The sequence below is a fragment of the Silurus aristotelis genome, assembly GCF_946808225.1.
Source record: "Silurus aristotelis genome assembly, chromosome: 19".
Taxonomy (NCBI): domain Eukaryota; kingdom Metazoa; phylum Chordata; class Actinopteri; order Siluriformes; family Siluridae; genus Silurus; species Silurus aristotelis.
In genome coordinates this window covers 23,318,087-23,340,630 of record NC_139592.1, presented here as the reverse complement: position 1 = coordinate 23,340,630, position 22,544 = coordinate 23,318,087, and the positions used below count along the sequence as shown (strand labels likewise).

The window sequence follows — 22,544 nt, the reverse complement described above, 5'->3', positions numbered from 1 at the left end:
GAGCACTGCAAACATACACACTGTTTTTAAATACACTGTTATAAATTATGTACAATTAACCAGAGTCTTAACAAATAATAAAAAAAATCCATAATACCAAACATTCTGATATAAAAATAAGACTTTATTCCTTTCCAGCACTTAAAAATGAGAGAATCTATATGAACACAATTAACAATACACTTTCATAGGCATATTTAGAGGTACAAAAATACGTTTGCATGGGTAAAAAAAATGTGTGTAAAAAAACAAACAAATCTCCTTTAAAAAAAAGGTCCCTAAATACACTGTATCGTCAAAAGTTTGTGGACACCTTGCAATCAAAACAAATCAAAACCTCCACTATCCTGTAAAGTCTTTCGGCTAGATTCTGGAGCGTAGCTGTGGGGTTCTGGGTTCAGTCAACTTTCCAGTTCATCCCAAAGGTGTTTAGATGGGGGTGAGGCGGTCAAATACATTAAAGGGTCCAAATCTGTGGCAACAGTTTTAAGAAAAGCAGACATATGGGTACGATTGTCGGGTGTCCGTATACTTTTGATCATACAGTGTTCTATGTACATTGACTTAAAAAAAATTTTTTCAATCTCATCGCAACCATTAATTACATTAAAAAAAAAAAAAAAAAAGCTTGGAAGAAAGTAGCATAAATTGGTGTCTCTGGAGACAGTGTTCGTAGCTAGTACATTTACATTTGTTACTAAGCCGCTAACAAAGCTAATGTGAAGCCTGGCATTTGATCCGCGTGAAACAATCGAATTGCACGAATTTCACCTCAAAATATTACAATTCATTTAAAAAACATTCCAGTGAAACAAATCCTAAACGTTACAGTTCCTCAGTTCTTCAATAGGAGCTAGAAATCATTGGACGGATGGTAAACGCCCAGAAGCAGCAACGATAGCGCTCGCTCACGCTCATGCTACGCTCACGCCAGATTAAACGCAGTTTAAGTGCTTTCTTCAGCCTCCAGGCCACCAGGGGGTGCTGTAAGTACATCTTTCTAATTATTGCAACAGTGTATAAACAATTGATCTCTTATTAAATGTATAATTTATGTAAATTTGTAACATCGAAACATTTTCGGAAAATAACGGACAGGATTTTTCAGTGCGCCCCCTTGTGGACTGCAGAGTGTGCGTGTTTTACTGTGCGTCATCCAAGTTAATTTCAGTAAAAAAGTCAGCAGCATCGTTCCCTGAAACACACAAAAACACAGGAATATCATGAACAGCAGAGAAAGCACTCTGGCATACGCTGTACACCTGAAAAGATTAGTAAATATATTATTATATATTATTACATGAAACACCAGAACAAATGAACAGCAAATTTTTGTAGCATGCAAGATGACAGTCCTGCGCAAACCTGTCCAATTGTCTAAAGAGGTTTTGGCATATACGCAAATCTAATCACTATAAACACTCTGAACAATGGTTGCTTAAACACTTTCCTGGCAACATATGAGCTGATTGTACACCTGTGGTGATCTGATCCTCTGGCAACGTGTGTATTAGCAAATCGGATTTCTTTAGCGATAGACACGGTTTACTCAGATTTCCTTTTTGTACACACCAGTGCTCATGTCGTTGTTGTTGTTTTCGTTGTCGTTGTCCGTAGTTTTGTTGTCTGTGGCTTGTCTCACCAGATCAGATTCTACTCCAATCAGCTCCAGATCCAGATTAAACTCCACCCTCTTTACAGGTGAGCTCAAACTCAAATCAGACGAGTAGCTGTCCTCTTGTGGAACATTCTGCTGCTCTGAATGGCAGAGAAGAGATCACAGACCTTCAGCCATCAGCGAACACGCACTCAGTCACCACTCATGGGCTTCACAGAGCATTTTTTATTCTGAGCAACATCACATCATAAGACAAAACAAAAATCCAGCCGGTTTTGTTACCCAGAAACTGGAATCTACATTTTTATCTCTGACTGTTACAAAGCAGTGGAGACTCCACAGTGCTGATATAAAGCAGCAGCTCTGCGTTCAGACGCATCATTATTAGCACAGTGAAAGTTTACCAGAGCTCGGCGTCGAGTCAAGAGTCTCTCCAGTACATCCGTTAGCTACAGGATTGGGTTTGTCTTCCTGAATGTAGTCCAGATTCGTAGTAGATCCTGTTCAAAGATGGAAAAAAGTTTGTGTGACATTTTCACTCCTAAACATCGCCACCTGACCCTGGATAGTTCTTTATCTCTGGGTCTTTCCTCTATTAAATATGACCTTCATTTTAATCAAAACAGATTTGTTCCACACGTTCTTAAACTTAGGAGTGTCTACATAAAGCCTTCATAACACTATGATGAGCAGCTCGCAGGGCTAGGGTGGAGAATCTATGAAGGTTCTGGAGGATTTTGCGGGAGACTGTTAACCAAATATTTTATTAGAAGGATTAGAAAGTATACAGTGTTTCATATTAGTGTAAAAACCTAACTGATCTCCTCCTCTCTCCCAGTCTCTCCCTGTCTCTCTCTATCTCTCTCCGTCTCTTAGCCTGGTGCAGTCTCTCCTTGTGTCTCTCTGTCCCTCCCTTTCTCTCAGTCTGGTACAGTCTCTCCTCTCTCCCAGTCTCTCTCCGTCTCTCTTTTTGTCCCAGGCTCTCCTTGTCCCTCTCTGTCTCTCCCTGTCTCTCAGCCTGGTGCAGTCTCTCCCTGTCTCAGTCTCTCTCTGTCTCTTCCTGTCTCTCTCAGTCGGTCCTAGTTTCTCTCTGTTTTTCCCTGTCTCTCAGTCTGACACAGTCTCTCCCTGTCTCTCTTTGTCTTTTCCAGACTCTTCTTATCTCGCTCTGTCTCTTCCTGTCTCACAGTCTGTCTTCATCAATCTATTCCCCCCCCCCCCCCTTTCTTTCTCCCTCGAGTGCTTTTTTCTTCATCATTCTAATCAGAGTCAGAGTGATGTAAACTTTCATGCCTTTGGTTGGTTCGAAGACTCCCATGTTCTCGATGGTCTGGAGCGGAGTTTCATGCTCGCTGACTGTCAAGTCGAAGGAGTATCTCTGCATGCACACACACACGCACACACACACACACACACACACACCATAAGATAAATCAGCCATTGCAGCACCCCAATTTTTTATTTCTTGTAAAACAATTGAATTAATTTCTGTATCTTACTTTTCCTTTCTTCCAGAGAATGTACAAAACAGTAGCAAGGATGATGATGATGATGATTATTAAGATGAGAAAAAAGATCCCTACAAATGAACAGAAAACACACTTATGTGAATTATAATCAAAACAACAATAAAAACAACAACAACTATTGCGTCTACTTTTTGTGGGGAAAAAAGCACAAGTTCATCCACACTGACCTGCACTTTTACTGTTCGAATATCCTCCTGAAAACACAAAATTATAGAAAAGTGTGAATTATGACCATTACAGTTATACAGAACTTCAGGGTTTGATTCTCATATCACCTAGCAGTTACGATGATCTCAAATCCTGTCAGATTTAATCATATTAGTTTACTATTCTTAGCTCTCAAACCATATTAACATTAATAGATATAACTTTTAAAATCCTCTCAGAAATCCTGTCAGGTCTTTATATTGAGCTTTCCAGAACTAGCCATGAAGACTGTAAATAATATAGCTCATAGTAGCTCAAATTAGCTCAAATTAGCTTAAATTAACTCATATTAGCTCAAACTAGCTCACATTATCTTAAATTAACTCATATTAGCTCAAATTAACTCATATTAGCTCAAATTAGCTCACATTAGCTCAAATTAGCTCAAATTAGCTCAAATCAACTCATATTAGCTCAAATTAGCTCACATTAGCTTAAATTAACTCATATTAGCTCATTTTAGCTCATTAGCCTCTCCGTAAGATGACAGCAACAGATAAGTGTATCGATATTTACAATATTATAAATTATATTAAAACATGAGCTAGCTTAAGCAGTGAATATTATGAATATTAACAGACGCACATGTTTATTATTGTAAATATTTAAAAAAAAGGTTTTATGACTTTAATCATCTTCACAAAGATCAAGTCACGCTAGCTCATTTTAGCCAGTATTAGCTGTGAATACGTAAAGATTTGCAAATATAACCTGGAAATCCTCTCAGAGAATCGAGCTAGCATTAGAAATAAAAATGATAAACACTGTCTGGTTAGTAAGTAGGTTTGGGTTTATGTGTAAAAATAGAAGAGATTGGTGAAGGGTTTTGGTGCTGAACTGAGGTAAGGAAAATGTAGATGAACAAGAGAGACCTGAGAAGAATGAGCGCAAGATTGTTGTGGTTAGTGCAGTTAGAGCGCGCTTTGTCTTGTCACACAACCACATACACACACACACACACACACACACACACACACACACACACACACACACACACAGCGACACGTTATGAACATGTTGTTTCCAACAACGTGCACACTCTCTACCATAACCTTGATATCTTTCACGCATGTCCACCTGAACTGTCTGGAAAAAAAAAACTCGCCAGTTTCTCATGGTGCAGCTTCAGGAAGTTGCAGATTGCAGTTGTTAGTTTTGAGACATTAACATGGTGTGTGTGTGTGTGTGTGTGTGTGTGTGTGTGTGTGTGTGTGTGTGTGTGTGTGTGTGTGTGTGTGTGTGTGAATTCAGGTTTGTGTTACTGTGAATCACTAAAAAGGGGGGTGAACCTTCCATGAACAAAAGATTGAAACATACCACAGGGTGTGCAAACTTTTTCACAATCTATAAATAGATTCAGCTCTCTGGGTGCACTTATGATTTGAATCACTTCATCTTTCCCTCTTAGAGCGAAACAGTGTGGAGGCAGACAGCAGACAGACAGCAGGCAGACAGCAGACAGACAGACAGCAGACAGACAGACAGCACACCCACACAGAGCACCTCAATGTTCTGGCACCATTTAAAGACATTTCAGTGTAGTTGTGTGGCTGTAGCTAGTTGTTGTATAGTTTTATAGATGTTGTGTAGTTGTAGTTCAGCTGTTGTGTTTGTGTTGTGTAGTCATGTAGCTGTTGTGTAGCTGTTGTCTTGCTGTTGTATAGTCAAGTGGCAGTTGTGTAGTTGTTGTTTAGTCGTTCAGCTGTTATGTATTTGTGTAGTTGTGTAATTATTTTGTTGCTGTTGTACAGTCGTGTGGCTGTTGTGTAAATATTTGTGCAGTTGTTGTGTGTTTGTGTAGGTATTGTGTGTAGTCTCACTGGTTGTGTATCTCCCCTCTGAAGCTCTCAGCTCTGGCTGTTACTGAGGTTGGTTATTGAAACACAGCCGTCAATAACTGACACTAAGAACCACCTGCTCACACCACAACTTCACCTGCAGAACCACAATCACCACACCTCCATCCATCACACCTGCAGAACCACAATAACCACACCTCCATCTATGACACCTGCAAAACCACAATCACCACACCTCCATCCATCCCACCTGCAGAACCACAATCACCACACCTCCATCCATCACACCTGCAGAACCACAATAACCACACCTCCATCTATGACACCTGCAAAACCACAATCACCACACCTCCATCCATCCCACCTGCAGAACCACAATCCCCACACCTCCATCTATCACACCTGCAGAACCACAATAACCACACCTCCATCCATCCCACCTGCAGAACCACAATCCCCACACCTCCATCTATCACACCTGCAGAACAACAATAACCACACCTCCATCCATCCCACCTGCAGAACCACAATCACCACACCTCCATCTATCACACCTGCAGAACCACAATAACCACACCTTCATCCATCCCACCTGCAGAACCACAATCACCACACCTCCATCTCACACCTGCAGAACAACAATAACCACACCTCCATCCATCCCACCTGCAGAACCACAATCACCACACCTCCTTCTATCACACCTTCAGAACCACAATCACCACACCTCCATCCATCCCACCTGCAGAACCACAATCACCACACCTCCATCTATCACACCTGCAGAACAACAATAACCACACCTCCATCCATCCCACCTGCAGAACCACAATCACCACACCTCCTTCTATCACACCTTCAGAATCACAATCACCACACCTCCATCCATCACACCTGCAGAACCACAATAACCACACCTCCAACCATCCCACCTGCAGAACCACAATCCCCACACCTTATATTAATACCCATTAATATTATTTCTAAGCAGAGAAATTGTGTCTGAGTGATACTAAAGCCCCTCCCCCTCCCCCTCCTCCACACGTTTCTCATAAACTCCACCAGATACCACGTACCACAAAGACACACACACACACACACACACACACACGCAAACAAAATGATTTTGGGCGTTATATATCCATGTTCACACAGACCCACCCACAAACATACCCGCACACACACACACACTTCATGTGTGATATACCCAGATGTTTCTGTGTGTGTGTGTGTGTGTGTTTGAGAGAGAAGATGAAGAATGAAGTGTGTTGATTTGAACCTGTAGACTGCATGGTGGCCAATTCAGTGGTGGTAGGTTCCCTGGTGGTAAATTCCGGGGTGTTAGATCTCACGATGGTGTATGCTGTTGTGATAAATCCCTTGATGGTAGATTCCGAGGCAGAGGATCCTGTAAGGTTTCTGGAATCATCTGGAGTTTGCTCAGTGAGCTCATAGCTGGAATTGTGTGTGGTTGTGTTGGTGGTACTGGGTGGAGAAGAAGGTGGGTCTGTGTGAGCGGTGGTCTTCTCACTGATGTCTCTGGTCACATTGATGTCAGTAGTGATGTTTAGAACAGATGAGCTCGTGCAGACGCACAACTTCACCACTAGGGGGAGAGATTAAGAATTTAACTTTTTTTATTGTACATACTACAAACCTCATCCTTTTTTCTTTTTTTTTTATCAAAGTACTTTAAAATTAAAGAGAGAGTGGAAGAGATACTGAGACAGAGACTGAGTGTAATAGAAGTATAGAAATTAAAAAAACAAAACCAGTGTAAATGAGAGAGAGTGAGTGCAAATGAAAGACAGAATAAAAAAGGAGAGATGAAGACAGAAAAAAGACAGACAGAGAAGAGACAGAGATGGAAAGAGAAAGAGAGAAGGAGTGACAGACAGGGACAGTATGATACAGACAGAAGAGAGACACAGAAAGAGAGTGCAAAGAAAAAAAAAAGAAAGAGAAAAACAGAAAAGATATTTGAAAGACAAATGTTCTCGTAAAGTAATGAAGCATCTCCTCCGTTTTCCTGGGACTGTTCTTCATCGCCTCCACACCTTTACATGATTAGAAATGTTTTCCGTGGCCTTTCTTTATGTGTAACCCCCACCCACACTCCGGGACCTGTTCCCCGTCTCCAACACACGCCACACACTCTTCATGTTCCCCTAATTCTTTATTTTAGATATTAATTAAATTCATTATGAACATTTTCATTTATTTGATGTGAACGAAAAAAAATTTTGTCAAAAAGTTTTCGCAAATATTCACCAGATCTGAAAAAAAAAAACCCAATATTTGTACAAACATTGTTTTTTTTTTTTTTTTTCATCCAAACATTATATGACCCTGAGTAGCTCTGGGATTTAAACAAACAACCTTCTGGTGGACACAAATGCAAAAACAATGAAGTTAATGCATAAAATTAAACAAAGAAAAGACAGTAATATGTAATAAACGTGTAATAAACGTGTAATAAACGTGTAATAAACGTGTAATAGATTTAAAATGTTGGTGTTTATAAGCCATGAATGGCACATGCTCTGTATAAAGTGACCTAATCAGCAGATAAATCAATTTGTCTTCATTTTTGATAAGTCAAATCCTGTGGTTGAAAAACCGCTTGTTGACCAGGAACGCGATCCAAGAGGATGATTAACTCAAAAATTCAGCGTAAAGTAAAATCCTAAAACAACGCTTTTGTTTAGATAAAATACAGTGATATGAATGTGTACAATAAAGTAAACAACTGAGTGAAATAACACAACTTTTATTTGCCTATAAAGACTAAATGTTCCAGACACATGGCTGCATCACAGATGTTCACAAAGACAAAAAAACAAAACTATTTCAACGTGAAGATAAAAGCGAGTAAAAGACATCTTACCCAGAACAAAGACAACCAGATGAATGCAAGCTCGAGACATTTTTGAAAAGATTTTCTTCCCTTTTTTCCTTTTCTTTTCTTTCTCACAATTTAGTTGGCGCTCAATTCGCACCTCGAGCACACGAAATGGCTTCTAGTTTCCACTTTGGCTTTGTGAGAGCAAACGTCATTGCCGTATGTGACACCACCAATGTTCAACAGGATGCCTGCATACACACACAAACACACACACACACACACACACACACACGTGAACACACACACCGCATCTTTTAACTGTTAACAGGAAGTCAGTTTACCAAACCTGAAAAAAAAAAAAAGATAGATGATGAGGATGATGATGCATCTCTGAGCTCGAGGGTCTCTCGTGGATGATCACAGGTTTCACCATGCTGAAACGTTCTCCACCGCGTGTTCAGCCCGAAAAACACACGGGTAATAATCTGTAGGATTTTAATAAAGATTTTATTTTACCAAATTTATAGTATTTTATATATTAGGCATTGAAATGATCAAGAATTCTCTTTTAATGTGGGAATATTTCTCGTAAAACTAGAGCCGGTAATAATAAATAAATAAATAAATAAAAACAATATAATAATAATAAATTTTATTTATATTCAAAAAAGTAAAATAAAAATATGTAATTTTACACCATGTTCACTAGGAAAACTGATGCTGATGATATAAAAAAAAAAAAAAGAAGAACCATAACCCTATTCCCTGGTCTTTAATCATAAATAAATTCATAAATAAATCAGTCAAATCTTTGTAAAATCCTTCATAATAGGCAGCAAACATTTAAACACAAACTCTTTGAGATGATCTGATTGGTCAGATGATGTTGCTGTTGTTTCTGCATCTACACAGCTCCTTCACAGGGGCTTGTATAATGGATGTGCTTTAATGTATATACAGATCACAGAAATATAGATTCAAGTTAAAAATTGTATGTTGCTTTAAGGCTGTTGCTTTAACCAATCAGATTGTGAGTTGACCTCACCGGGGTCCTCTAGCAGGCGTAGAGTAGCATCAGAATTTTTACATCCTTTGATTGGACGGTCAGAGAGCGTCACTAGTCGGAGCTCGCAAACCGCATCTGTAGCAAACTGCACAATCTCACATCTACTCGTGTAAATTTAATCGCTGATTTTTAGATGTGAGGAGGTGAATATCGATGCTTCTGCTGGAGATGATGTATGTGGAGGTGCCGTTGTGGCTCCAGTGAAAGGAGACTTGTGTGCTTTGGGTTTCTTGCTTTAGTGATGATGTTTGTTTTCTCTGTGTGAGATTCCTGTGTGTGAAGCAGCGGTCTGTTCTACTGCACTTCTCTATAACACTGATGCTTTCTACACACTTAGCGTCATAATGACGGGATTAAGAGGTGGGCTGATTCAGTAAGAACCCTACTGAAGGTGTGAAGTGAAATGCACAGTCCACCACTGACCACTGTAGAAATAAATCATTTACACCTGATTTATTATTTAAAAGACAAAACAAAGAGATAAAAAAAAAACAACAACAACTTTATTATCTGTACAGCAAACCACACATTACAATAAAGACTTTCAGGAGAAGGCAAAGGTTCTGTTTTTCTGTTTTAAATCCCAGTGTAATGAGGACAGTAGGAGGTGTGTGTGTGTGTGTGTGTGTGTGTAGGATTTATCACGTCTGATTAATGAGCTGGAGATCAGGAGCCACTTGTGTCAGATGTGGTCACCTGATGGTGCGGTACATCATGAAGTCGACAGTGGTGCATCGTGGGAATTTGCCGATAGAGCTCTCCTCCACCGGGGTGTACACTTTGATCTGCCGCATGTGTGTGTCACGCCCATTCTGGTGGTTCGCCAGCACCGCGATCTGGATCATGAAAGTCCTGATGGGGTTGTTCACCAGGTCCAGGAGGGGGATGTGGATCCAACCGCTCGGCTCTACCATCTCTAACTGCTGCTCACACACACACACACACACACACACACACACACACACACACACACAGGGAAAGCAAAAGAAATCTCATATCACAATAAGTCTCTAAATTATGAATAATTATAAGATGGTTATGTAAATGTATTAGAGTTTTGAATATGTATGTAAATATAATGGGTCAATCTAAATAAAAATTTATATTTAAAAGAAGATGTGTGTGTGTGTGTGTGTGTGTGTGTGTGTGTGTGTGGTTAAAAGATTTTAAGATTTCATTAAAAAAGAAAGAAAAAAGTCTGCTGTAGATTTTACAGAATGGAAGAACACGTCGTTATAATAAAGGTTTGAGACGTGGATCCGTACCCTGATCTCCAGCAGGTTGTGGAAGTTGTTCCCGACTCGGACCGAGATCTTGCTGGGAGTGTAGCTTTCATCTGACTTATAATCGGCGTAAATGCAGAGCATCTTCACGGTAGTCTTCCTCCTGCATCAGGGAGAACCGATCAGATCTTTTGTTTGTTTCACACGGCGTATAAACAAAAACTGCTCAAATAAATGTGTGAAGGGGTGAAGAATAAAAAAAATATATATAATATAATAATATAATTTTTACCAGTTATACCAAGACAGAGATCTTTTTTTTTTTTTTTTTTTTTTTTATAAATAACTTTATATTTCATCAGAGAAGGTTCTCTCATGAGTTAAACTCCTTTTGTACTCCGAGTTTTTTAGAGCGTTGTTTATTTATCGCACTACACAATCTCAGTGAAACACCTTCAGCCCTGTTGAGTGGATCTGCACAGAGCAGAGACGCGTCTCTACCTGAACTGGATGTTGACGAGGTGAGGCTGCGAGCCGTCTGACTGCCAGTACGTCTCCAGATTATCGTCTCTCAGCTGGTCGACTCCGAACCCTGCTCGAACAGACAAAATAAAAGTCTTACCAAAAGTGTAGACACCCCGAGTTTCCACTGATGAGAAGAAACAAACAGGACCAATCCAGTGTGTGTAAAAGTTTCAATAATGAAAAGTTGCCCAGTAACTCGGTTGCTGTGAAAGTTTGCGCTGTGTGATTCTCAACAAAATTCTATTCACACAGATTGGAACGTGATCCAGAAGGCAGAGCATTTCATTATTTCCACGTAAATCAACCCGACACTAAAAGTATAAAGCACCAAATCCAGAAACACTGACCAGGTTTGCATGAAGACAGAGACCACACAGCCTGAGAGCCGATCTCACGGACCGTCCCCGTGCGCTCCAGCTGCTTGGGGTCTGCTCCAGGAGGGGTTTTGGTCGCTGCAGCCATCTTCACTGTGATCAGAAAAGCTGTGGATACAGAAATTATAGTAATATTTCCATTTTCACACAGGAACCAAAATCCCTGCTGTTTCCTTATAATAACTTTTATCATTACCTGTGTGATGTTGGTGTGCATCAGGAGCTCTGCATGCATTAGTGCTGAGAAAATAAATACATTTCCAACCTTTAATACATTAAATATAAACCCCACAAAAACATCCACAACGTTTTCCTTTTCCTGGAATTAACAAAAGTGCTGGAAAGAGTTATATGACGCACGTGTCTGAGAATGAATAAGGACTAAAATCACGCCAGATTTCTGGAGCAGATCATGTGAGCTAACTGTCAAGTCAGTAAAAATGCTAACTTAATATTAATACACAGTGATTCAACGGTAAAACAGACTTTAACTGTGTAAAATAAAAGCAGGTATTACTTGTATTTCGGTTTTATTTGATGCACAGAACATTTTTTTTCTTCCAAATAATATTTACTCGTAATTTCGAATTAGCCTCCTTCCCGGCTTCCGCGCGCGCTGATGACGTCAATGCAAGGCGCCGTTTGTTAGAGGGGTTTACACTGCACATGCGCGCTATTATACAACACCTTTTACTACTCACTTGTAGATTTTTCTCTCTCTCTCTCTCTCTCTCTCTCTCTCTCTCTCTCTCTCTCTCTCTCTCTCTCTCTATATATATATATATATAAATATAAGTACTCTGTAAAATGTGACTTCAGTACAAGTAAAATTGTCCATTTAAACTTAAATTTGAGTAAAGGTTCTAAGGCTTTTGTATTCAAATTTACTTAAGTATCCAAAGTGCTATGATTTATTAAAACTATAATGTTCCTATTATCATTTTTGTAACAAGATTCTTCACTTAATCACCTCAGTTTATGTGTAAAGACTCAAATGTGACTCTCAGCACACTGATCTATTAATAGAATGATATTAATGACTCAAACACTGATTGAGTTCTATTACAATTATCATGAACACAAAACCTTCTTTTCAACTACTGATTCAACTATTAATCGAGTTCGAGTCTGGAGTTTCTTCATCATTTATTCCTCTGTAAATGTTCTGCTTGATGTTGAACTGATGCTGAACTGTTGGTGATCAGTAGATACACCAAGCGTCGATCAGAACACGTGTAAAACAGAGCGTGCGCTCGATCCTGATTGGTTTCACCAGTTATGTTTTTATCCTCGTAAATAAAAAGAAACGACTGATTTCACTAAACGTAGTCGATTAAAAGAGGAAATATTTTTTATACGTTGAAATGTAGTGAAGATAAAGTAAATGTCCTCCCCAAATGAAAATACTTCAGTAAGTAAAGTACAGATACGCAAAAAGCCTACTTATGTACATTAACAAATGACATTCACTTTATTACTGTCCACCACTGCAAATAAGATCAGAACAGGTTTTATATGTGTACATGTATTTATTTACAAGATATCATGTGTCCGTGTTTTTTCATTTCAAAGATATTTGCAAAAATAATAAGTATATTAACATTAATTACGATATAAATGTAACTTTTATTGATGTTTTAGTGATTTTAAAACGGAATAAAATATAAAAGGTATTAATCCAATTCTGGATCAAGGTATTATTGAGTATTATACTGGTCTAAATGTACTATTAAACAATTTAATTTAAAATGTATGGTCAAGGAAGTAAAAGTTTTAGCCAGACAAGTTATTTATCATAATATTTTAAATAATGGATTTATTGTCATTTTTGATAAAATGGTTGTTTTGTGCTACAGTAAAAGGCACAGAGTTTGACCACGTCAGGCCTATTGCGCATGTGCGGCGGATAAGGGGGAAGGGGAAGGGAAAGAGGTTTGCGCGTGCGCAGTAGAGACACCGCTCGCGCAAATCGAGCACGGCAGGAGACGCGGATCTGGTAGCCGCAATGATGAAAACGCTGGAGTTTTATCAGATGGTGCAGAAATACCTCGCGCACGGAGAGTTTGAACCAGACTGCAACAGGAGGGTGAGGAGCGACATACGCCGCGCCAGCGACAAATTCGCCATCAAAGGTATCCACAGAGTGATGTGTTCACGTGTGCAGTAGGAAAAAGAAAAAACAGAGTAGTTTTGCAGGACATCACTCATTAGACTCATCAGACTGGTTCCTGAGTGTGACATGTTCTTAAAGTGCGAGGTGTTCACCTGAACTGCACCAGGTGCAATAGGTCATTTGTGAAAAATCATAATTCATTAATTGGTTAATTATTAGAAGTGAATAAAGTTAAGTCACACCTTCCATTGTGTGAAAGCCGTATAAAACTCACTCAACTCTTCTTCAAATTACTTTCCTGCTAACACTCATCACGGGGTTAAATGACAAGAGATGAATAGAATTTGTTTGATCTCTTGAGCCCGCCCACATCCCCACCCATGCACACAAAGCCCCGCCCCCGTGAACGTATAGCAGTTCTAGTTAGTATTATCAAGGATCGTCATAAAACAGCTTTTACGCCCACGTGGACAAACTGGAAAATTAAGTTACAGTTTTGTCAACATGCAGGAAATGTCCCTGTAATTCCCCGTGACTGAGAAGAGGCCAATCTAAAATACAAACATCCCAGTCAAGGAGTACACTCGTGCTCAAACCGTAGCGTACACATATTTCCACGTTATTTTTAATACTCTGTAATTAGAATGTTGACTATTACACCTTCAGCTATTACTTTAAAGAGAGACATTCACTTTACACCCTGATTCACCATTACACAAGCTATAAACACTCAGTTCTATAACTGTTAATAACAGTTCTATAAGACGTGATAGAAGATTTATTTCATTTCCTAACAGATGGTCGACTGTATTATCTCGGCCCCAACAAAACGTACATGCGCCTGGTGGTCATGACTGAAGAGGAAAAAAGTTTCGCCCTAAACGAGTGTCATGATAACAGCGAGACGGGAAACCATCTCGGTGTGAGGGGCACCAGAAACAAGGTCATCGAAGGCTACTTCTGGCCAACGCTTATAAAGGATGTAACAGAGTGGGTAGGGTCTGAGCTTTTAATCATATTGAGAAGAATTTAAACTGCAAGAGCTAAGAGATCACACTATCATCATATAAACATTAAACTAATATGTAATATATTGATCTGTGTGCCAAAATAAATTGATTAATATGTAGGCATTGATTACACTCTTATTTCAGGTGAAGTCTTGTGAGCGCTGTCAGACTTCCTTCAGCAAGACGGCGATGTTGGGGTTGCATGCGGTGAAGGTATTGGTGGCGACTCTTTAAAATACACTTCTTCAGGAGGTTGTTTTGTATTTAATGATTATACAGACACTTGCTGGCCATTCAATGCGTATACACTTCGCACAGTGATGCAAAACAGCCAATCATGTGGCAGCACCACAAAACCCGGATAAAGAGATACAGTTAATACAGAGAGCAAAACGCACTTGGTTGGGTAGATCTGTGTGAGGAAAAACCTTGCTGAAAGAGAATAACAAGGCAAGCTCTAGCAACCACTCTGTACAACCATGGTGAGCAGAAAAGCATCTCATGTCAACCTGTGAGATCATCACGTGGAGTTGACTTGTGCCAGTCAGAAACAGGAATCTGATATTACAGAAACTTTTCCAGTTTGGGAAATCATCAGCTGGTTTGAACAGAGCAAAGCCTTAATGCTTAAACACTAAGCTGACTTATTACTATTACAGCTATGGTTTAAACACCATATAAAAGAAAAATCCAGATCTACTGGGAGACTTTTTCGGAGTTGAACTCCTGTCTGTGTATCTGCAGAAATCGGTTCCAGTCAAGGTTTTAGTCAATAATGCTCCTGCTGCTAAAGATATCTGTCCTTCACAAGATCTATATCCAGTGATGAAGGAAGACCTACAGCAATGTAACGGGATTCCCATAATTACAACGATAGAGGAGACGACAGCTCCAGAGGAAACTAAGCCTTATTTCCGAGGTAGAGCATCACTCATTACTTTTACAAAAATCCCTTATTTTTATAAACTTAAAAGTGCATTGTATTGCAGTGGTGGTGGGAAACGTCCAGACACTTCTGGATCCTCCTTTGTCTCAGCAGTTGCTGGGTAGAAAAAGTGTAAGTACATTATGCACCACTGCCATAAGGACTCGTAGCAATAATCATCAGTGTTTGTCGAAGTCATGAACGAATGCAGTGATTTTTTTTTATCATGTTTACAGAATGATCAAAGCACACAAACCCTTTACACACCTCATGCTCACTCCACAACAACAGAACAGGTGCGTGCTACTGATCCGTGCGTTTAATTACACGTGTATTACACACTTACTGCTTCTTCACAACTACTTTGTCTTTGATCTAATTCTGTTAAAGGAAGCAGATGTCAACTGCATATATAAACGATATTTGCTTCAAGAACTAGAAGTTCGGAAGGCAGATCTCCAATACACAAAGCTGAAAATCAGAAAACTGGAGCTTGAAATAAAGAAAATGGAGAAAGAAGAAGTAAGCAGTCAGATGAAGCTTTAAATTGTAATATCAAAACTTTTTTGTTGTTGTTTTTTCTGGTTTAACCGAAATTTGTTTTCTTTATTCAAAGACTGGAGAAGATCAATAAAACATACAAACACGTATGTTTTTACAATAAACATAACTGGTTAAATGAGGCTGCGTGGATGAATCTACCTGCAAGAGTAAACCTACATGAACACTATACTGTTTGTTTATTCCAAGAGGTCTGGGCTTCCCTCTGTGTTCCAGTTAATCCCAGTGGTGTTTAGTAGGTCTGAGGAAGTCAGAACATTTGAGTTCATCCAATCCAATCTTAACACACTGGAGCTGGCGTTGTGCACAGGGGCACTGGCATCCTGGAACGGTGTATTTCCCTTCACTGGAACTACACAACTGTGTGCTTCTACATGTATGGAAAAGAGAACAGATTCAGAAGTGTGACTTCTTTGGCCATATTCTTTATATAAGGAATGCATTGAGAAGAAGAGAATGAGAAACACTGGGTTTAAAAATAAAAGATGTTCCCACACCCACTATATGTTTCAGGTTTGTAGTTTATAAAGAACACCTGAAAGAGATATTCAATGTTTTCAATAATTATATGCATTCAATAGACTAATTGTAACAACTAAGACTCATGCTCATGTGGTTGAGATCTGTTTTTTTCCGCATCTGAAACAAGAATGTGTTTATATCCCTAATAACACTGGTTTTTAATGGTGCATATTTTAGAAACAAGTCGAATAAATATGAACATGTACATAGTTTAGGTTTGTAACATTTACTTAATAGAAAACAAGCGCTTAGAGTGTATGTCGCACACCGATGACGTAACGCTTCTCTTATCTCTGTCGCATGTGAGATTACGTCACGCTTCCTTTCCGCCATCTTTTTACCTGCCGGCTCCTCCGTGTGTAGAGCACGTTGGTTGATGCGCAGGGGGTTTTAACCACATATTCCCGCCTCATCAAGCCTCCATAGTCTCCGCGGACACCGGGGTGAGACAGTAATATTGTAAATAACTGTTTATTTGTGTTTAATAAACAGCCGTATGTCTCAGGGCAGGGTGAATATGAGAATTAGCCACGTTGCTAGGCTAGCGCCACCTACTTGACTGAGCATCATGCACTGTAGCAATATCGCTGTCTGAGCAGTTTCTATTTACACACACACACGCCGCTGTGCATTAGACACATAACTGGCAGTCCGATCTCATGTCATCTTATGCTCGGCTAATGCTATGCTATCTATCTATCCGTATGGCTAAGTTAGATAAGCTAACTCCACCCCAACTGGCAGTGCCAGGCTCACGAGGCCTTCTGTCCGCGCTTGTAGAACCGTTATTTGTATTGACTATTTGTGTTTGTAATCATGATATACATTGTTAATTTATTCCTAAGCCATAAAAGAACTCGCGAATCCGTTAGTTGTGTAGTTAACAACCTCACAGCGCGCGCGCCGATAATGTAATGTCTGATGTCTGGGAGATGTTTAGTTTAATAAAATGTGACGTGTTCTGGCCATGCACTGGAACTGAACTGTCAGTGTTCTGTCATTCATTCACCAGTTCATCATCACTGACCTCCTGTTTTTCATCATTACACTGTTAAAACCCGATTTTAACTGAAGTCATATCTCTATCTGTATCTATCATTCCCTGTGTCTGAGATAAACAGCATCACCGTCCAAACAGTTCAACATAGTCATCAGTCTTTTGGTTTTGACAGCTCCATGCTTTAAAATTAGACACCGGAAATGTCATGGACCAGACATGCACAGATCTTATTGTTTACATCCTTGAAATTGTCTGTTCTTTCTAGCTGTGTATATCTTTTAATCACGCTCTATCTTTCTGTCTATACAGCCATCTTTCTGTCTATCTATAACGCTCTATTCATCCATTTATCCAGCATCATGTGTGTGTGTGTGTGTGTGTGTGTGTGTGTGGCAGACGGTTTCCATGTTATTGTCCATCACTTGAGGAGGCGACTCAGAAATCTGCAGTTACACCCTCACAGACACTCAAGTGATCCTGAACCCTTTATTTCCAGCTCGTCTTAGAAGAACAGCGGCGGCAAGATGGCCGACAAGAACACGCGTATCGCTATCGTCAACCAAGACAAGTGCAAGCCGAAGAAATGCAGGCAGGAGTGTAAGAAGAGCTGTCCTGTGGTGCGCATGGGTACGAGAAAAACACACACACAAACGCACACGAACGCACTAAGATTTAATCTTTATTACAATTGCATTGAACACGTTTGTGCGTCTCACGTGCAGGGAAGCTGTGTATCGAAGTGACGCCTCAGTGTAAGATCGTGTGGATCTCTGAGTCGTTGTGTATAGGCTGTGGCATCTGCATCAAGGTCTCTTTTTCTCTCTCTCTCTCTCTCTCTCTCTCTCTCTCTCTCACACACACACACACACACACACACACACAGACAGATCAATTAATTAGAAACGGTGAAAAGTTTTTTATTCCGTTAAAGTTACATTTAACGTTGTAGAACATCTACAAGAATCATCACACACCACTGCTTAGCTGGAAGACACGTATTGCTGTGTTTTAACACTTTTTTTTCTTTCTTTCAGAAATGTCCGTTTGGTGCTCTGTCTATCGTAAACCTGCCGAGTAACCTGGAGAAGGAGACCACACACAGATACTGTGCCAACTCCTTCAAGTTGCACAGGTAAAGACATGAGGATGCCCTGATATACTGACTAGATCTCCTCAGTGGACAGAAATGAATAATCATAATAATAGTTACAGGTGTTTAGTGGGCGGGACTTTAAAGAAAAATACATACAAGTTAAAAGTTCAGAAAGTGTTCTCTAGAACAGGTTTATTTCATCAGGATTGACTTTTTGGTGCTTTCAGCCATTATTTGGTCACATGAGAGTGTGTGTGTGTAACTCAGCTGTGTCCCTGTGCCAGGTTGCCCATTCCACGTCCTGGAGAGGTGTTGGGGCTGGTGGGCACTAACGGGATTGGGAAATCCACGGCTCTTAAAATCCTGGCAGGAAAGCAGAAACCTAACCTGGGCAAATACGATGTGAGTAACGTATCCAACGTATCGAAAACTTCCTGTCTGTCTTTATTGTTGTTTATAGATGAATCAGGGACATTGTCTTAAAAAGCTACTGGATTTGGTCTTTTGGTCCAGCCCCAGGATTAGGATAATTATAGCATTAAACATCCATGCAATATATATTAATGATTTCTATACAACATTTTGAACTAACTCTGTAAAAGAGATTTACTAAGGGCTGTGTATGTGCGTTTGCAGGCTCCTCCGGACTGGCAGGAGATCCTGGCTTATTTCCGAGGCTCTGAGCTGCAGAACTATTTCACCAAGATCCTGGAGGACGACCTCAAGGCCATCGTAAAGCCGCAATACGTCGACCAGATCCCTAAAACCGTCAAGGTAAAGTAGAAGTTTCCCCATCAGTTACAGCATCACAGCAGAGCTTTGTTGTAACTCTGTGTTCTGCCTGTAGGGGTCAGTAGGTTCCATTTTGAGCAGGAAAGATGATACTAAGACCGAGCAGATCGTGTGTGGGCAGCTAGGTGCGTTTATATCATCTCGACTTACCTTCTAGATTATAACCTACTGCTCTGTGAAAGATTTAAAGCCCCGCCCACATGTATACGACCTCTATGTAGGGAACATTTGGCAATCTTGATATTCAAACGCGCTTTGCTGTGCTGTGATTGGTCAGATCTGCTGCACCTGCGGGATCGCAATGTCGAGGACCTGTCTGGAGGAGAGCTGCAGAGATTCGCATGCGCTGTCGTCTGCATCCAGAGAGCAGACATGTACGTGTTTTTTTATATTTTTATTTATTTATAAAATTTTTCACCTTTTTGGTTTGTTCTGGAGTTTGACATCATTCTCTCTGTCCAGTTTCATGTTTGATGAACCGTCCAGTTATCTTGATGTGAAGCAGAGGCTGAGAGCTGCCATCACCATCCGATCTCTCATCTCACCTGACAGGTCTGCAACACACACACACACACACACACACACACACGTGTGTATGACATCACTAGTAATGTAGAAACGAGTACAGTAATGATCTGTGTATGTAGGTACATCATCGTAGTGGAGCACGATCTGAGTGTGCTGGATTACTTGTCTGATTTTATCTGCTGCCTGTACGGCGTACCGAGTGCCTACGGAGTCGTCACCATGCCCTTCAGTGTCCGAGAAGGTAAACACTTTCACACTTTTTCACCCTTTACCCGATCTAACCCCCCACATTTTTTCTCATATGGGATCAGCTTTGTATCTGTCAGCACAGTAAGTGGACTCACTCCAATCGCTCCGCAGGTATTAACATCTTCCTGGACGGCTACGTGCCGACGGAAAACCTGCGTTTCCGCGAGACCTCGCTGGTGTTCAAAGTAGCCGAGACGGCAGCCGAGGAGGAGGTGAAGAAGATGTGCCGCTATCAGTACCCCAACATGTGCAAGAGCATGGGGGACTTCACGCTCACCATCACAGAGGGAGAGTTCACAGACTCTGAGATCATGGTGATGCTCGGGGAGAACGGTGAGACGAAGAGGATCACAATTTAATATCGTCTGTAATATATATTCAAATCATGACATTTAAATAAGCGTTTCTCTATTCAGGGACTGGAAAAACAACATTCATCAGACTGCTGGCTGGAGGCCTGAAACCTGACGGAGGAGGTAAACACACACACACACACACACACTCTGTGGTAGGAACCATTCTGTCAAATCTGTTTCATCTCTTTCACTCATCAGAAGAGAGAATCTGCTGAGAGTTTTGTGAAACTAAAGTGTGTGTGTTTTGCTCTGTGCCCCAGGTGACGTGCCGATTCTGAACGTGAGCTACAAGCCTCAGAAGATCAGCCCCAAGTTTAAAGTGAGTCTGACCTTCACACACACACTGCACTCTGACCTAAACACCCCACTGAATGTCACACAACTTTGGCAAACACACCAAGGATTCTATTGTGTGTGTGTTTTAGGGCAGCGTTCGTGCCTTGCTCCACGATAAGATCCGAGATGCCTACACACACCCCCAGTTCGTCACCGACGTCATGAAGCCCATGCAGATAGAGAGCATCATCGACCAGGACGTAAGTCACCGCTGCGAGTGGACAGACACTGCGCATTTACTATTCAGCTAAATTCATTGTGTGTGTGTGTGTGCGTGTGCGTGCAGGTTCAGAATCTGTCTGGGGGTGAGTTGCAGCGTGTGGCGTTGGCTCTGTGTTTGGGTAAACCAGCCGACGTTTATCTGATCGATGAACCGTCAGCGTACCTGGACTCCGAGCAGCGTCTCATGGCCGCCCGAGTCATCAAGCGGTAAAGCGCCAAAACTTCTTACAGCTTTTTCACGCCAAATTGTGTGTTTATTTCAGGACACACTCACCAGTGAAGCGTCTGGTTTACTGTGTTAACTACGTTTCCTCTCCTAACAGATTTATCCTGCACGCCAAGAAAACCGCGTTCGTGGTGGAGCACGACTTCATCATGGCCACGTATCTGGCGGACCGAGTCATCGTGTTCGACGGCATTCCTTCCAGAAACACCTGCGCCAACACGTATGAACTAAACCACACACACATTCACGTGGAGAAGTGAACGCTTTCTAGATATGAAAGGAGTGTAATGTAGTGTGTGTGTGACAGGCCACAGAATCTGCTGGCTGGTATGAATAAGTTCCTGGCACAACTGGAGATCACCTTCAGAAGAGACCCAAACAACTTCAGACCAAGAATCAACAAACTCCACTCCATCAAGGTGAGAATGCAAGCACACGTAAAGAAGTTAGACGTCTTGGCTCCAGGGTTGTGAGCCGATGCTCTGGAAGGCTGAGAGTGAGATGATGTCAGAACATTTCCAGGCAAATCAAATGGAGTTGGTTAAACCGAGCCGGATCGCTGGACTCGCTCTTGTCCTGTGAAACAAACCACATATTCTACATGATAAGATATTTAATGCTTTACATCACTATCATGTTGAACGTTATTTAAACTCCTGTCATTTTTTCCTTTACTCTTAATCAGGACGTGGATCAGAAGAAAACCGGCAACTACTTTTTCCTGGATGACTGAAGTGTCCATTCCTCAAATAACTAAACCAAAAAAAAATCCCCCAAACTCGGTCTTCTTCCATTAGGCCACGCCTTCTCCAGACGTGCGACATCATCCTGGAAGAAACACCGCCTACTTTTCAACACCACCATTTAGTCCAGCAGGTCCAATAAACGACAGTTTATTCATCCTCCTCTCCCTTCGTTTCATCATCCTCTTCACAGACCGGATCGCTGAGCGACAAACAGGAAATGAACCCGGCGGCCATCATGTATTTCACGTGTCCGGTCCGTGTAGAGGAGGGAGATGAAGCGGAGGCGAGAGGCCACTATTAAAATAAAAAAAATATAAAGTGTAAACGTAAAAAAAAAAAAAAAAAAACATTTTTTTTTTTGGTGACCAATAATAAATCTAATCACTGCTTTTTTCTTTTCTTTTCTGGTCACCGAGTGAGTGAGACACACACCACGCCAAACAAGTGTATAGTTTGATTAAAATATTTTAATCATCATGCCATGATGCATCTTATTAAATGATGAATTTAACTGGTATGAAGATGAAATTTATTACCTTTCCCTGAGATTTGGGGAAGCTGTGCAGCTCCATGCCTGAAGATGCTGATTTGAGGTGCAGGAGGACGATTGTATCGTCTCTGCTGTATCTCCTGGAGCTTTAATAGTAAAGCTAATCTGATAAGAGTGACCCTGAGAATC

The 22,544-nt window shown here is 40.7% G+C and overlaps 4 protein-coding genes and 1 long non-coding RNA gene across 11 annotated transcripts; 2 read left to right on the top strand and 3 right to left on the bottom strand.

Annotated features, from left to right (window-relative positions):
- Positions 1-103: 103 nt before the first annotated feature.
- LOC310715207 (uncharacterized protein) lies at positions 104-8,243 on the bottom strand. Its single transcript, XM_083521518.1, has 8 exons — positions 8,041-8,243; positions 6,433-6,759; positions 3,315-3,341; positions 3,118-3,197; positions 2,912-2,996; positions 2,023-2,118; positions 1,573-1,758; positions 104-1,195 (listed from the first exon to the last, which is right to left on the bottom strand). Exons 1-8 carry the CDS (start codon positions 8,078-8,080, stop codon positions 1,143-1,145), a joined length of 894 nt encoding a protein of 297 aa, XP_083377644.1. The 5' UTR covers positions 8,081-8,243; the 3' UTR covers positions 104-1,142.
- LOC310715228 lies at positions 5,800-6,426 on the bottom strand. The gene is made up of 4 exons (XR_014530267.1): positions 6,033-6,426; positions 5,972-5,994; positions 5,881-5,933; positions 5,800-5,842 (listed from the first exon to the last, which is right to left on the bottom strand). It is a non-coding gene; the product is annotated as an uncharacterized lncRNA (long non-coding RNA).
- A 1,305-nt stretch (positions 8,244-9,548) lies between the features above and the next one.
- Positions 9,549-11,861, bottom strand: anapc10 (anaphase promoting complex subunit 10). 4 transcript variants are annotated; one of them, XM_083521534.1, is made up of 6 exons: positions 11,704-11,841; positions 11,383-11,426; positions 11,160-11,294; positions 10,789-10,879; positions 10,330-10,450; positions 9,549-9,987 (listed from the first exon to the last, which is right to left on the bottom strand). In XM_083521534.1, the coding sequence occupies exons 3-6, from the start codon at positions 11,272-11,274 to the stop codon at positions 9,757-9,759; spliced, it is 558 nt and encodes a 185-aa protein (XP_083377660.1). In that variant the 5' UTR covers positions 11,275-11,294; positions 11,383-11,426; positions 11,704-11,841; the 3' UTR covers positions 9,549-9,756. The 4 variants fall into 4 exon arrangements, with proteins under 4 accessions (XP_083377660.1, XP_083377661.1, XP_083377663.1 ...); XM_083521535.1 differs by having other exon boundaries at positions 11,762-11,841; XM_083521537.1 differs by lacking the exon at positions 11,383-11,426 and having other exon boundaries at positions 11,762-11,861.
- Positions 11,862-13,092: 1,231 nt separating this feature from the next.
- On the top strand, positions 13,093-16,295 carry LOC310715209 (uncharacterized protein). 2 transcript variants are annotated; one of them, XM_083521521.1, is made up of 8 exons: positions 13,093-13,318; positions 14,097-14,293; positions 14,454-14,522; positions 15,054-15,228; positions 15,299-15,366; positions 15,471-15,530; positions 15,625-15,756; positions 15,851-16,295. In XM_083521521.1, exons 1-8 carry the CDS (start codon positions 13,192-13,194, stop codon positions 15,866-15,868), a joined length of 846 nt encoding a protein of 281 aa, XP_083377647.1. In that variant the 5' UTR covers positions 13,093-13,191; the 3' UTR covers positions 15,869-16,295. The 2 variants fall into 2 exon arrangements, with proteins under 2 accessions (XP_083377647.1, XP_083377646.1); XM_083521520.1 differs by lacking the exon at positions 15,851-16,295 and having other exon boundaries at positions 15,625-15,832.
- Positions 16,296-16,600: 305 nt separating this feature from the next.
- abce1 (ATP-binding cassette, sub-family E (OABP), member 1) lies at positions 16,601-22,376 on the top strand. Of its 3 annotated transcripts, none has more exons than XM_083521476.1 (18): positions 16,601-16,760; positions 17,814-17,944; positions 18,040-18,125; positions 18,352-18,449; positions 18,695-18,812; positions 19,047-19,184; positions 19,258-19,327; positions 19,480-19,576; positions 19,665-19,754; positions 19,850-19,971; positions 20,091-20,312; positions 20,396-20,455; positions 20,596-20,654; positions 20,761-20,871; positions 20,958-21,100; positions 21,217-21,339; positions 21,427-21,538; positions 21,805-22,376. In XM_083521476.1, exons 2-18 carry the CDS (start codon positions 17,842-17,844, stop codon positions 21,850-21,852), a joined length of 1,800 nt encoding a protein of 599 aa, XP_083377602.1. In that variant the 5' UTR covers positions 16,601-16,760; positions 17,814-17,841; the 3' UTR covers positions 21,853-22,376. The 3 variants fall into 3 exon arrangements, with proteins under 3 accessions (XP_083377602.1, XP_083377603.1, XP_083377604.1); XM_083521477.1 differs by having other exon boundaries at positions 16,635-16,776; XM_083521478.1 differs by lacking the exon at positions 16,601-16,760 and adding an exon at positions 16,931-17,471 and having other exon boundaries at positions 17,745-17,944.
- Positions 22,377-22,544: the final 168 nt, after the last annotated feature.